The sequence below is a fragment of the Megascapheus bottae genome, chromosome 12 (assembly GCF_031878675.1).
Source record: "Megascapheus bottae isolate mThoBot1 chromosome 12, mThoBot2.hap1, whole genome shotgun sequence".
In the NCBI taxonomy this organism is placed as follows: domain Eukaryota; kingdom Metazoa; phylum Chordata; class Mammalia; order Rodentia; family Geomyidae; genus Megascapheus; species Megascapheus bottae.
The window spans coordinates 36,506,807-36,522,929 of record NC_143520.1 but is presented as its reverse complement, the minus strand read 5'-3'; the positions used below and the strand labels follow the sequence as shown (position 1 = coordinate 36,522,929).

The 16,123-nt window shown below is 33.5% G+C and overlaps 1 protein-coding gene across 1 annotated transcript in view; it reads right to left on the bottom strand.

The window, feature by feature from the left end:
• Lrp1b (LDL receptor related protein 1B) overlaps positions 1-16,123 on the bottom strand; it is a 1,652,823-nt gene that overhangs the window by 337,718 nt on the left and 1,298,982 nt on the right. The window contains exons 42-43 of the mRNA XM_090342868.1: positions 6,169-6,358; positions 2,807-3,011 (exon numbers count right to left, since the gene is read on the bottom strand). Coding sequence (XP_090198994.1) covers positions 2,807-3,011; positions 6,169-6,358 — 395 coding nt within the window. The remainder of the gene's footprint in view (positions 1-2,806; positions 3,012-6,168; positions 6,359-16,123) is intronic.

Genomic DNA, 16,123 nt, shown 5'->3' with positions numbered 1-16,123 from the left:
AAAGCAGGCATAGATGAACATAGATCAAATAGTTCTTTACCTCATTTATGTGTGGAATCTAAAAGAACTGCTTTTATAAAAGTAAGAGATAGAAAGAAAGGTTGGTTAAAACAGAGGCTGAAGAAGTGGGCACAGGGAGTTGGGGAGGAATTGGTCAATGGGTCTTAAATTGCAATTAGGCAGAAGGAATATGTTCTTGTATTCCATTGCACAGTAGCATGATTACCACTAACAATATTTTATATTTAAAACTAGACAGATGGATTTTTAAACATATCAATTCATTATTAACATTAAGATATTATAGAAATGGGTTATCATTTCATGATTCAGGTATTACATTCATTTCTATTTTAGAAGATGTCTCTCCTTCCTTCAGTTTCCCTCAATTTTTCTCTCTTATCACTGCCTACAAATCACGAGTTCATTCTCCAAGTGGAATACAGTAAATACCATGATTGCATTAATTCTGCTTTCTTCCCTTTTATGCCCTCCCTTTATACCTACTTAAGAAGCAGAAGCAGACAAAGAAGCAACATTCAACAAAAAATCACATACAACAAGAACATAAATAAATAAATTTATAAATAAATAAATAATTAATTTTTAGAACAGGGGGATTTTTAAATGTTTTGGATAATACATTAAAACACATTAAAACCTAATTTAATTATTGCTTGAAAGTACTTGAATTTGTGAAAATTTATACCATAATTAAATTGTTTTTTTTAAGATGAAAACTATTAAATTATAGGACGCAATTTATTTTTAAATGCTTCTCTGATTTTTCAGCCTGGACAAAAATTATTCTGGTGTGGACATAGACAGGGATTGAAATCTGGCTTCGTAACTAAGCATATCTTTGAAATGTCATAACAAATCCTTTCAATTTTGTTCTTTTAGTAGACCACCTGGAGAACTACAGCTTAAATACATAAGATTAAGGGAGTGAAGTTGGTAGATCCAAAACTAAACTGAAATGAGTGAAGAATTTTATGAGAAGAGGCAGAGGCATCTTTGTTAGAACCTGATAGATAATAGAACATATGAGGTTAATGATTGATCTCGCTAAAATTCATTATCATTCATAATTTCAATACCATATATTGAATAATAAAGCACTGTATTTCACCTTTTTAATGAGTATGCAATATTGAACATTTGCATATTAAAAGACTAGAGACTATAGAGATGACAATTTTCTGAGATTAGATGACAGTAACTGTAAAAGACAGAGCAACTATTTAGGTATAAGATCTTTTATCAGGGTTATTGCACGTAGGACAGACTGAATCTCAGCAACACCTGACCACAACATTTTAATGTTACTCTGGCAACTTTCCTGTATCAATACAATTCCAGTATTAGATGATGTTTCAAGGAACAAAATATAAATCCCCTTCCCAAAACTCATGCTTCTCACAGTATATGTTAAATCATATAAAACATGATTCTTACCATGCACAAGGAAATATATCTGTATTCCAGCTCCTTCTGTGGCTAAGGCTGTTGAATTAACTTAGTTCAACAGTTTTAGCACAGGATGGAGTTAGCTAAGAAGAAAGGTGAATGCAGCCCAAGAAGACATTTTGAGTATGTACAAGCAGAACCATGAAACCTGTTGAAATACTTTTTTAGGAAAGGGAGAATGGAGAAGAGAGATTCAGATAGATAGATAGATAGATAGATAGATAGATAGATAGATAGATAGATAGATAGATAGATATGGAGATTCAAATACATATAAGGAGTAGAAATGATACAATGAATAGCTGGTGTATAATACATAGGAAAAAAAGCATGAGAACAGTATGGACACTATTGTAAGATCCTGTTTCCAACACAACAAAATTCCTATTGTGCTTAATCCTATCAAGCTATAAATTGCTGGTTCATTATCTGTGTTTGTAAATAAAGCTTTATGAGACTATTGACATGACCCTTCTCTTACATATACTGTCAATCTATTTATTGCCTTAAGTATCCAGAGCAGAGACACAATATGACCCCTGGAGTTCTAGGATTTATTCGCTGGCCTTCTAAAAATCTTTTCCATCTATCCTATTGTCAGTCCTTCCTAGTGCAGAAGACTACATTGAATTTTCAGAGAGTTCATGAAATGTGGATGGCCCTTCCCCAGTATACACTGAACCTGGGTAAAGATTTTTCCAGATATAGCACAAGCAGTTCTAACAACCCCCACTGCTACCCCCTCCAGATTTCTGTATTTCAAAATTACTACCCCTATAGTACTAGGATTATGTGGATCATCAGTCTCCGAACACCTGCTTCCAGGGTAATCTAGAGACATCCTTGTCACCACACCACCAACATTTCATTTGGAAGTCCCCCCAGAAGACACTGAGAACCTAATGAGAAGAATAGATTTGGCTGGATAAGGAACCCAGTTCTCTTGTCTTCACATTTCATTCTTTTCCAAGTTTCTTCTATTCTAGGGCAGCTAACTAATTTCATTTCACATTATTGAAAAGTATAAATAACCATAAAGCATGTGCAAATCACTCAATAATTTCATTTCAATTAATAACTAGGAAAGATTTCATTATTGCATAGACAATAACATTCATAAAAGATCGCATGTCTCTATGGCAGCGAATGAAGCTGAAAATAGTTTCAAAATATCCAAAGGGTTATTTTATTTTGTACTTGAAGAGATTATTGAAACTGAATAGATGCAAACAATTAGCTATTTCAAAATTCCTCAGTAGACATATTTTAGGAATACAAAAGCATGCATTTTCCAAAGTGATTGTACAAAGCTCTGAGAAATACCCAATTAACTTACATGTCTTTGGGATCCGTCGTATTCACACCTTTCAATTTTTCCCAAGCTTCCATCTGAGAAATAGAGCTTTTCTGCACGGTGGTCGATGGTGAGGCCATTTGGAGTGAGAAGGTCAGCACTGACGACCACCTGAGCATTGTTCCCAGTCAGTGTGGATCGCATGATGCTTGGATACTGCTCATTCCAGTTGGTCCAAAACATTAAACTAAAGTAAAAAATATATATTGGATATGTCATTATCAATAGAAGTGCACACACGACCATGCAAACTGCTTAGGTGAAAGCAGATTATTGACATACAATTACCCGGTATGATTACTGTATAACTCTTAAAGCACACTGGCTGATTGGGAAGAAATAGGCATTATATTTGTACGAGTATATTTCCAGGGCTCTTGTGTAAACACAGCAAATATTTCTGAAAAACAATACTTCTCTGAATTCTTTCACATAACGAATTTATTAAGTTGACTCAATTTGGTGAATAATGATTCATTCAAATTAATAAAACAAGAATCTTAAATTTTCTCTGTATTACAAGACTATATTCAAACAATATAGTGCATCAATTTGGAAATGGCTACAGTTGTCCTAACTGTATTTCCTTTCTACAGTGCATAAATATTAAAATATTTATACGTATATGTATATATATACACATATATATATTCTGCACTTTTTTGTTGTGGGGGAAACAAAATGTTTAATTTTTTGTATTTCTGTAATTATTTTTTATTCCCATTCTTTCAGCATAACTAAAAAAATAACAAACCAGGCGTGACGGCTCACACCTGTAATCCTAGCTACTCAGGAGGCTGTGATCTGAGAATCATGATTCAAAGTCAGCCCAGATACTAAATGTGTCATTTGTCACTTTGAGCTTGCCTTACTTCATTTAACATGACTTGTTCTAATTCCATCCATTTATCTGCAAATGACATAATATTCTCTCTAATAATTGTATAAAATGCAGGTTGAAAAGGTGCCACATATTTTTTGATCCATTAATCTATATGTACGACATCTGAGATACAGTGAATAGTGCTGCAATGAACACAGATGGGCAGCCATTTTTATAGTATCCTGATTTGTGATGTTTGGGCTAGATGTCTAATTGTAGTATAGCTGGATCATAGGGAAGATCTATGCGAAGTCTTGTGGGGAATATCCAGAAGGCTGGGCAATGTCATCGTATTAATTTACATTTCTACAATGGAAATTTCTTTTTCTCCACATCTCTGCCAATGTTTGTTGTTCGATTTCATGATGTTGACTAATCTAACTGGGGTTAACTGGAATCTCAGAGTTGTTCTGATTTGTATTTCCTTTATAAAAAGGCCAGGGATGATGAGCATTTCGTCAAGTTTCTATGTCATTTTTGCCTTTTCTGAGTAGTCTTTCTTTAATTCCTTTGCCCAGTTAGTGATTCATTTATTGGCTTTGGGAAGGTTTAGTTTCTAGAGCTTCTTGTATATTTTGGATATTAGCATTTTTTCAGAAGTATATCTGGTAAAAGTCTTCTCCCAGTCTGATGGCTGTTTTTCTAGTTTAGTAATTATTCTGTTTGCTGCGCTGAAATTATTATCTTGTTGTAATTCCAATTGCCGGGTTTCCTCCCTGTGCCCCTGGTTCTCGTCATCAAATTCCTGCCTTTAAACTCTAATATTTCTCCTACTCTTTCTTCCAATAATTTCAAAGTTTCAGGTCTGACTTTGAGGTTTCTGATCCACTGTGAATTGATTATTGTTCATGGTGACAAACAGGGATCCAGTTTTAGTTTCTGCATAAGGATGTCCATTTTCCCAATTATTTGAAAGTCTGTCTGCATATCTTTATCAAACACTGTAATTTGATATTTTTATTTTGGGGGTTTCAGTTCTTTTCTAATGATCTTCATGTCTACTTTGGTGCTAATACCAAACTGTTTTTGTTTTTGTTTTCTCTGTGGTACAGCTTGAGATCTGGGATTGTAATAATGTCAGTATCACTATTTTGACTAGGATTGTTTAGGCTATTTGAGTTCTTTTGTTCTTCCATATGAATTTTTGAATTATTTTCACTTTTTGAGAATCTCATTATAATTACTACATGAAAAAGTTTAAATTCAAAACAACAGTCTTTCTACTTGATGTTTAATAAACATAAAGCAAATCCATTAAGGAGATCCTGGTCACCATTATTCTATGTTAAAATATTTATTTTAATCAAATCTATGGATGAAAAAAGATGTTTAAAAAAATGAAGTATAGGGCTGGGAGGTTAGCCTAGTGATAGAGTGCTTGCCTAGCATGAATGAAGACAGGGGTTCAATAACTCAGTACCACATACATAGAAAAAAGCCGGAAGTGGTGCTGAGGCTTAAGTGGTAGAGCTCTAGCCTTGAGAAAGACCAAGGAAAGTCAGGCTCTGAGCTCAATCCCAGGACTGGCAAAAAGAAACCAAGAAATATAGAAAGTCAATCTATTTCAGAAAAAGGCCTAAATTTCATTTTCTATATGAGTGCTTCCTTTAAGACATCCTCTATAAAATACAACATTTTCCTATTTTCCTTTATTTTTAGTTTACTCAATTTCATAGCCTGGGCTTTTCCACATATTATGACTTGTTTATATACATTAATTTAAGTGTTCCAACAATTTATCAGCAGACATAGATTACTTAGACTATTTTTATTATATTGTTATAAATGCAATTATACAATTATATTTTCATTATGTTTCTGTTCTTGAAATTTCACCCGAGGATACTTCAGTTTTGAAATTATTGATTAAAGTTAAAACTTTCTTTTGGCTTCAACATATATTATAAAGAATGTCATTTTATTCTATTATTATTTTTTGCCAGACTATTTATGGGGTTTGAACTCAAGGCGTGTGTACTGTCCCTGCGCTCTTCAGCTCAGGGCCGCTGCCCTATCCCTTCAGACATGGTGTCACTTGCAGTTTTCTGGTTGTTAATTGAAGAAAAATGTCTCAGGAACTTTCTTGCTTGTGTTGGCTTTGAACTCCCATCCTGCAATCTCAGTTTCCTGAGTAGCTAGAATCACAGGCCTGAGCCACCAGAGGCCGGCAACAATGCCATTTTAAATGTATAATTCCTTGTACCAACATTATTTTGTTTCCATTTCTTCTCACTATTGGAAGTGGCTTTTGTCACATCCAAGTGAAGATACCTGGTATTTAACTGAAGCACATTTTGTTTATTCCTACTTATGATGCTCTCATTAAGATTGCTTGTATGAATGAAGAAAAACAATACTTTAAAGCAACTTTATTTGTAATGGTAATCCTCTGCCTGTTTCCCATATTTTAGCATTCTTCTTAAATGTAACCTTAATTAAGAAATGAAAGTTCAGTTCTTACTTTTGGCATTCATCCAGGGCTAGGACATGTGGGTGGTCATCCTCGGACATGGTGATGACAGCCTCCCGGTGGAAGGCTCCGGGCTGTGTCTGGTCCACCGTGTGCCTAGTGATGGATGAGGTGGTGGAACTGGTCCAGTACAGTGTGTCCCAGCCTCTGTGATAAGCAAGTCCCTCGACAGAGCCCACATCTGATGAGGGAGACACAAAGAACCACATTTCCATGTTTTTATTCGGAGAAAGTGATTATTTTGGATAGAAAAATATAAACTATACACACACACACACACACACACACACGCACACACATATATATATATATATACACATTTATGGATGTACTAAGTTTTTTAACATATTCTAAGATTACTTAAAAATGGGATGTCTACAACTGATCATTATACACAACAAAATATAGCTGAGAACAGCTTCATACACATATTTTCCTAATGAAATGAACTTTTAGTCACATAATTGATAGTATTAAAGCAACATTTTCCTACCAGCTCTTTCTTCATAAGCTCTTGACCCATTTAATATGCCCTTAAAATGCTTTGGAGGTGGCTTTACAACATACATTAATTAACAGCTTTCTTCACTGATATGGAAACAAATAGATTAATAGATAAATCCTTAGATTCCACTGTGAGCAGTTTACATAGAATCAGTAGAGATGATTAGTATGGAAGACAAGGAAAGACAAATTATAAAACACAACCATTATCAAAAAAAATTAGGTACTTTTAAATTACCCATATGGTTCATTGGGAAAAGTGCATAGAAAGTTGATAATAGTAAAAATTATTTCAGTTATTAATGAATGAATCACTAATTCAATTGGGCTTATTCATTTTGACAATGCAGCAATTCTAATTTTAGTATTTTCAGCACTAAAACACTTCATCCTGTACAGCAGACTAGAAAATGTTATACTTGGAGGAAATGCAAACAGATAATAATAATAACTTTATTTGTATCTTCCCTATTCAGTGAAATGACAGTCTTCCTCATCTCTTCCTTTAGCCAGTCAAGAAGAACCCTCCTGGTATAGTAACTGAGATGAAGCAGATGCTTCTTTTCTAAATATTTTTTATTGTAATGTATAGAGGAGTTAAAATTACATTCACCAGATAGTAAGTGCATTACTTCTCACACATTGATAGCCCTCCTCATATATCCCCCCCAATCATCTTATTCTGCCCCTACCCCGCTTCCCTTTCCTATTTCAAATAAGCAAACCTACATACAATATACCAGGTAACACAGGCAGATATACGCTTCTTTTCTATAGTTTAAAAACATTCTAAGACTACAAAATTCCAGAGTCTGTCTCATCATATGAATAATCTCTTCTATTTTCTTTATGTAATAGATGAAAAACTTTTTAATGAATAATCTGATATGCTGCAATTTGCATATGATTTATGATTTTACATATCCTTAGGAGTTATTTAAAATCATACAAAATTCATGTGTTAGGGTTTTGAAAAGGTAATTAAAGATATAGAAAGATACAATCATTAAAATTTCATAAAGTAACACACATTTTCCCAACTTATGGTAAAGTAACAAGTGTGAAAGCTTGTGGTATGAGTGTGTGTTTGAAAAAATAAAGTTGTCATATCAGGTCAATAGTCAACATAAGAAAATAGAGGTACATTGGAGTGAAAATGCAACAACTCTGTATTTATTCATACAGACTTGAAATATTGTACACAGTAAATCAATACAAACACTCTTGTAACTAATGAAATTAGAATTGGCATAATTAAGACTGTAACCATGACAGTGCAATTTCTGAAATTCCATTCCTCTTAGAACAAGGAGAGAATTGCACAGGAAATGGGATACATGACCATAAGAACACCATATTTTTATTCCTTGCATATAATAAGCAAAGAAGTGAAAGAAAGAAAAGGGAAGATGGAAAGAAAAGTAATTAAAAAAAGAAAGAGAGAGAGAAAAAGGAAGGAAGAAAGAAAGGAAGGAAGGAAGGTAGGAAAAAGGAAAGAAAGAAAAAAAGAAAGGGAGGAAAGTAGGAATGAAGGAAGAAAGGAAGGGGAAGGAAGGAAGGAAGAAAGAAAACAGAGAGGAAAGGGAGGGAATAAGGGAGAGATGACCCTTGTCTTTGGGGAGAAATTTGAATAAACCAAGCTTGTGAAAAGTTCAGATATGTTTTGTGTAGGGAAAAATAAAAAGCACAGGCAAGTTTATCTAAAAAAGTAAGATAATTGGGAAATTTTTCTAATAAGGCAAATTACTCAGATCTCTGACTATAATGGAAACATACTTAGAAGTTTGACTAAAATAATGTGCATTATATTTAAGTTATTGTATTTAACAACTCTGATAGTTGTCCAAAAGACTTCATTTCATAGAGAGCACACCTCTATCATAGGAACACTAAAAAACAGGAAAACAAATCCTGTAGTCCATTCACTGTCCTAAAGGTAAGACAAAAGTTTATCAAATGATAAAGTGAATGCAGGATGTTGAAATAGTAGTTATGTGGTCAAAAACACTGTTATTACTCTAGTTGAGTTTACACTTAGAAAAACCCAGCTGCAAAGTGTCAAAATACCTGCTATTGAATGTGCTACATTTACTTTCTGATAAAATGTCCTTTTTAATACTTGTTTGCTTGTTCTCTAAGGTGAGAGTATCAGTGGCTGCTGTTTGAAATACCACTGGTGTAAATATAGCAATTTTGGAAGTTTCAAGTTATTTGGATTATGATTTGTAACACATGTACAAAGTTAAAAACAGAAATAACTAGACATAACATTCCACAGTGATGTTCCTGAAGCAGAAAGACTGTATCCATGTCATAACCTAACCTGTTTTTCATATTTTTACAAGTCATATATAAGTATATATGCACATATATAGGTATATATGTGCATATATACATATACATTTTTATTTGTTTTGCACATAAGAAAATGCACTTATTTATTTACTACATGATATTTTGTCAAAATTCTATCTATTACACGATTGAACAAACCTTTTCCTTAATACTGCTGTAATCCAATTCATGAGTGAATCAATATATATATATAGATATAGATAATTTTAATGTTATTTTCATAAAATACAATAACCTTTCATCACAAAACCTATTCAGCAATCCAAGAAATGAAAAGCCATACAGAAAGGAAAGCCACACAATGAGTGATTATATTCTTCAATGTACTATGTTGTCTCTCATCTCTTTTGCTGTCCCTTGGTAATCTCATATTGTTACAGTATTTCACCTTGTTATCTGATATATTGTATATATTTGTATTTGGTTATTTGAAATAGGATAGGGAAGGGGGGAAAACAAGATGAGGGGAGGGGGTGGAGAGAGGAAAATGGAGACCAAGACATGAGAAAAGGTATCAATGTTTGTGAAGTAATGCACCTTCTATCTGATGAATATAATGTAAATAAAAATAGACGGAAAAAAGAAAATAATTTGAATATAGTGCACTTATCTTCAGAGTATATTATAAAAGCTCTTAAAAGCAAGTAACAAAGAAACAAACAATACAATTGAAACTGAGGAAATGATTTGAGTAGGTATTTTTCTAAAGAACGCATGTAAATGACTCATACATACATACAAGTTGCTCAATACAAGTAGCTAACAAAGAAATACAAATGAAAACCATATTTGCTATTTATTCTGATTGTAATAAATAAGAGACATTTTACAAAGAAGTAGAATGATTTGAAATCTCATACACTACTGGTTCAGCATCTTTGTAAAACCTCTGGTAACTTCTTAAAAATGTTAATTTACCAAATAACATATTTGTTCCACAGCTAGGTATGCACACAAAACCAATGAAAACAGACACCCATATGTATGAAGCTCTATAGTTTGTTTATTCCTATAAGTCAAATTAGAAATATCCCATGTCTTGATCAACCGATGAATGATTGAGTACACAGTAAGATATCCATACAATGGAATGTTATTCAAGACCATAAATAATGTAAGATATTTATGAAAGTATATAGGAACTAAATGCTGGTTGAAGCTAAACACATGTAAGTCTCAAAACACTATTAATTGTAGTTACAAAAATATCCATGAAATATTTTATTATCAAGAGTAAATTAAGAATCACCTACAATTGAGGAACATAGAAAATAGGGTGGAGTAAGAAGGGGATGTTAATTTTCTTGGATTTTGATGTTAGGTGACGATGGAATATTCTTTTGAAAATGGTGATGTTTAAAAACACTGCATTGGCCGGCAGGCTGAGATCTGAGGAGCAAGATTCAAAGCCAACCCAGGCACTAAAGGATCTGAGACTCCTATCTCCAATTAACCTCTAGAAAACAGGAAATGGGGCTTGGCTCAAGGGTAAGTTGGTAGCCTTGAGCCGAAAAGCTCAAGGAAAGCACCTAGGCCAAGATCAAGCCCCATGACCCACCAAAAATATAAAAAAAAAATCACTGTATTGTGTGCAGTACATGGGTGAATTGTATAAAATGTCAATTTTATCTCAGTAAAGTAACTCTGGAAGCTATGTTCATGAATTGAATAAAATGATGAAGAAATAGAAGCATAGTTGATTTGTAGTACAAATTAGTTGTACAAATTCATATTTGAATTTGATAAACTGTTTATATCTACTTAATTATTTTCTGGTATTGCAGTTTGGACTCATCACCTCATGCTGTCACTCTACTCTTAAACCCCTAACTCTGTGGCATGTTTATTAGTTTATTTTTACCTTAAAATATTGTCATTATAGGGCCGGGAGTTTGGCCTAGTGGTTAAAGTGCTTGCCTAGCATGCACAAAGACCTGGGTTCGATTCCTTGGTACCACATATATAGAAAAAGCCTGAAGTGGTGCTGAGGCTCAAGTGGTAAAGCTCTAGTCTTGAGAAAATCCAAGGACAGTGCTCAGGCCCTAAGCTCAAGCCCAGGACTGGCAAAAAAAAAAAAAAAAACCATTAAAAATATTGTTATTATAAAGATGGAATGCAAAGGTGTTACAGAAGGTTTACAGTTAAGTATATTACTTTTTGGATATTGTCATTTTATTCTTTGCTAGTTATTTTTTGCGAACGTTTAATTAAAATTCTACTCAGGTTGGCCTCTAACAGCAATCCTAGGGTTATTGTGAAGCACAAAAGAGATTCCTTAAACTCGTTATGCCTGTATAAATGTAAGCATGTACATATATCTGACATTATACAAAACTCTGTTAATATATTGTGTAGTATTTGTTTTTCAGTGAGACCTTATCTCTAAATACTAAGTCAAGTTCTAGAATTTATCTTATTCCAATGTGTTACAAATAACAAACTGGGTTATTTTACTCTTTCTAACTGTTCATCTGAAAATTGAACTGTAACGGCTTTGAATTAAGACTGCTTACAAAAGTTTACACTCCATCTTCTTGGAGTTATAAATGAGGGTGGATAATATTTCCTTTTTTCTCCATACCTTAACAAATATACTAAGCTTGTAATCTAAAATATCTTTGAGATATAAGTTTTTGTTTTTTTCCTCAGATTTTTTAAGCATATTTGGTTATATCTCAGCTCATTTATACACTGATAAAGGATACCAATATCCATTATAGTGGGATATTTCAGTACTGCCTATGAAATATTTGAGTATGGACATTCTCATGCACACCAAAAACAATTTGCACCACTACATTTTGCCCTCAGCCTCTCCAATAATAACTTATTTGCCATTTTACCATGTTTAGATTATAAGATAGCTAAACCAACTTATAAATATGCCAATGTCCAAAATTTAAAAAAAAATAATAGTTCCACTGTAAAGAAAAATGTCATTACTTTGTTGTGACTCAACACCTTAGAGACCAATGAATTCAGTATGGTGGCAGTAATAAAGAAATAATTGAAAATCGTTTTTTAATTCCATACATAATATATAATAAAAGTTAGAATATGTAACAAAAAAGAGATAACAACACGTTTAAAAAAGTGAATCATCCTTGACCATGTGATTTTTTTTTTTCTCATGACCAAAGAAATGCTATAAAGTCTGCTTCATGAATATGGGTCCTTTAATCTCAGGTTCTCACCTGGTTCACAAGAGAAGATACAAAATATATAAATGTATAGCAATTCTACTTTCCCTTTCTTTTGTAGTTATTTTTCTACTTGCTCAAACCTTCTGCACGGTTTTATTTATCATCCTTTGAACAGTTTTAATTCCCGTGAATTAAATAAAACTACTCAAATTAAAGAAACTACTCAAATATTTCCATGTCAAAAGAGTCTTTACATTGAATAACATAATAGTTTTATTTGTTTCTTTTTTTCAGAACAAAGGTATAACTTGTATTAGAAGAATATTGAAACAGAGAGAAACAGCTTGAATCTTTAAACTTGCAGTCAAGTTTAGGTCTTATTTGGTGTTTTGATTTTGTTTGTTTTTATGTTTAGAAACAGAAGACCTGAGTGTCAGCAAGGATTCCAGAGTCAGATGAAAATTGTACAAATTCAGACATGCTTTTACTTTCACACTGGCTTTTTTTTTTTTTTTTCAGTCCTAGGGCTTGGATTCAAGGCCTAAGCACTGGCCTTGGGCATTCTTCAAGGCCAGCACTCTACCACTTAAGCCACAGCACAACTTCTGCAACTTCTGGCTTTCTTTCTTTTCTTTTTTTTTTCTTTCTTGTGTGTGGTACCAAGGAATCAACCTCAGTCTTTGTGCATGTTAGGCAAGCACTCTACCACTAGGCCACTCTGTCAAACCCACAATGGCTACTATTGTGACAATGCTTCTGGAAGATCAGAGACAGCGTAATGAGTACCAAAATTAAGGAAAAATTATCTCCAGGATTCCCCAGAAGTGTATATGCCATGGGAAAGTGAGCACACTAGTTAATATATAGGTGTTCTTCATATATAGATTTAGAATTCATCTTTATTCCTTCAAGAGAAAATGAAGTAAATCTTCAGTTAAAGACATTCTTGAAAATGCAGTGCCTATGACCATTTGCAAGTGCTTGTAGAATAACAAGTCTTTACCAGATCAATTCACATGATGCAAAACAAGATGAAAAGAGATGCAGTTATAAGCATCTAGAATAGATGATAATCCCATAGTGTGATTTGAGAGAAATCAGTAGGGTCTTCTTAGCCAAACTAAGCCTCTGGTGTCTTTATATTTCATTATTAAATACATGTTTCTGGAAGCCAACACTATCTCCAGGTGTTCTGTGCTTTAATAGTCTCTGTAAATAATATCCTTCAGAGGATAACTTCCTAAGTAATTAATGACTGATGTATTATTATGTGCTATCATATTCTGTTGTTTTTAATGGAGCATAAACTGCAGGCATTTATTATTTTCAAGTAGAATAGATGAGAAAAAGGTTCCAAATAAAACCTTGAGGGATGTATAGAAATGAGGAATTTGGGAATAATCGAACATATTGATGTTTGGTCACTGAACAGAATTGAATTATATATTCATTAAATAATCTACTCTCTGGTAATGAGCCTTTATTTCAAGAATACATACTTGTATATTGATGAACCATGCATTTCTAAGTAAGAAATGCTGTGCATATATTTGATTGGAACACATATAGGTATCAAGTATTGCTGCAAAGATTCTAAGCTATTCTCATTCCCATCCTAGACAATACACGCCCTGTAATTATGTTGCAGTAAGGAATAGCTTAAATGCAGAAATCTGCCTAAGAATTATACAATTTCACCCCACCATTAACTGGTACAATTTTAGGTCTTAATTTTTCCCTCCTTCACTTTACACTTTCTCACTATGGACTTTTGGTTTAGTACTAGAGTGGTCTTGTTTATTTCCTCGTAACTTTGCTTCTGACTTGAGGGTATATTTGATTTTTCTGCTTAGTTCCACGTTTAAAACAGAATTCTTGTGGCCAGGAGTTTGGCCTAGTGGTAGAGTGCCTGCCTAGCATGCATGAAGACCAGGGTTCAATTCCTCGGTACTACATACGTAGGAAAAAGCTGGAAGTGGTACTGAGGCTCAAGTAGTAGAACTCTAGCCTTGAGAACGTTCAAAAACAGTGCTCAGGCCCTGAGTTCAAGCCCAGGACTGGCAAAGAAAAAAGAAAAAGCATTCTCTCTGACCTGATTCTGTCTTCTGTATGACTTTTTGAAAGCAAATCTTTAGCTCTTGGTTTCAGACTCTGCTTTCAGTGGGTGGAATCATTGTTGTCTCTTGTAGGTTATTCTGATTCAGCAAAATAATCTGCAATAGCTTTTTCAATTCTGAAGAATGAATTGATAAATTTTCATTAAAAATCTTGGAAAAGAGAAGTGTGATTTTGCAGACCTATAGCTTTTTTCCCAGTTCTTGACTTTCTTGTGGTTATTGGTGGTGGTTGTAGGGGTTAAATTCTGGGCCTAGGTGCTCTCAGTTCAAGGCTAGCACTCTACCACTAGAGCCACAGCATCACTTCCGGTGGTTAACTGGAGGTAAGAGTCTCACGGACTTTTGAGCCAGGGCTGGCTTTGAATCATGATCTTTACATTTCAACTTGCAGAGTAGCTTTGATTCAAGGCGTGAGCCACTGACGCCAGGTAATTTTTGACTTTTTAAAGCTGTTTTTCATCTGAGTCATTCCACACTCAAGACATGATGCAAACTAAACTTCCAGATACAGATGTAGAATTTATTATTTTACACAATACATGTAAATTACTTGACCTAATGTATACATCTGTATGTTGCATATAAATAACGTATATTGAACAATAGATAAGTAAATAAAATGATACTTCTGTTTAATAAATGGATAATTGTTAACATTCTTAATTTCAAGAAATAATTATAACTATCAGTTGTGATAATCAAACATTTTCATTTTGAGAAATATATCCTTGTAAGTTTAGTATTTAATTTTCATCTTATGTAATCATTGATCCCTAACAATAACAAATAAAAGGAATTGAAAACTATTGATGACTTGCTCAATAAGAGAAATAAACAATTAGATATTTAAGTAGAATTAAATTATACAGTACAATTTGGGAGTCTTGTGAGCTGAATTCCAGTTGTGGAAGTTTAAACATTTAAAAAAAAATCAGTTTGTAAAGCCATTTTTTTTTTTTTGCCAGTCCTGGGCCTCAAGCTCAGGGCCTGAGCACTGTTTTTGGACTTTCTCAAGGCTAGAGCTCTAGCACTTGAGCGACAGCACTATTTCTGGCTTTTTTCTATGCATGTGTAACCGAGGAATCTAACTCGGTCTTTATGCATGCTAGGCATGTATTCTAATTGCTAGGCCAAGCTCCCTGCCCAAAAAATACTTTTCTTATTTCAATAATACCCTCCACTGAATTACATGTGTTTGATGCATATCACAACCATTAAATATATTCTAGGCATGAAGCAACAGTTTATTTTGAAACAAATATCATACTTAAATGAAGGAAGCATTAATACAATATGATATCAATACACAAATACTCACATTATTCACCTGCCACTGACATTCTGAATTAAATCAGTAATGGAGTATATAACTGATTAAATATCTACACAACAGAAAGCAACAGCTTATGATTTAAAGAGGCACTGGTAGAACGATCACATCATTACACTCCCGAACGCCATCTATCACTTTTAGTGATCTTAACGAAGATGGATTACATCCCACAGATGAGATTCAGCCTATAAATACTGTCATGCTGATCTTCATCTGACTTTCCTAGAGAACAGACAGGCAACAAATCAATAATTGAAGAAATCATGTAAGAAACCCCATGTTACTCAGCACCTAGAAAAAAAACATCAGGTAGAAAAATACAGCAACCAATAGCCTTAATTTGATGAAAATACAGATTGCTTTTTCTTCCTAAGTTCAGTCTGATTGAAAGTTTGTTTTCTCATGAAGTCTTTAGGAATTTATTCATTTATGGTACAGCATTACTATCCAAAGTTACATTTTAAACTGATTTTGGTTAGGCATAAAAATTTCCT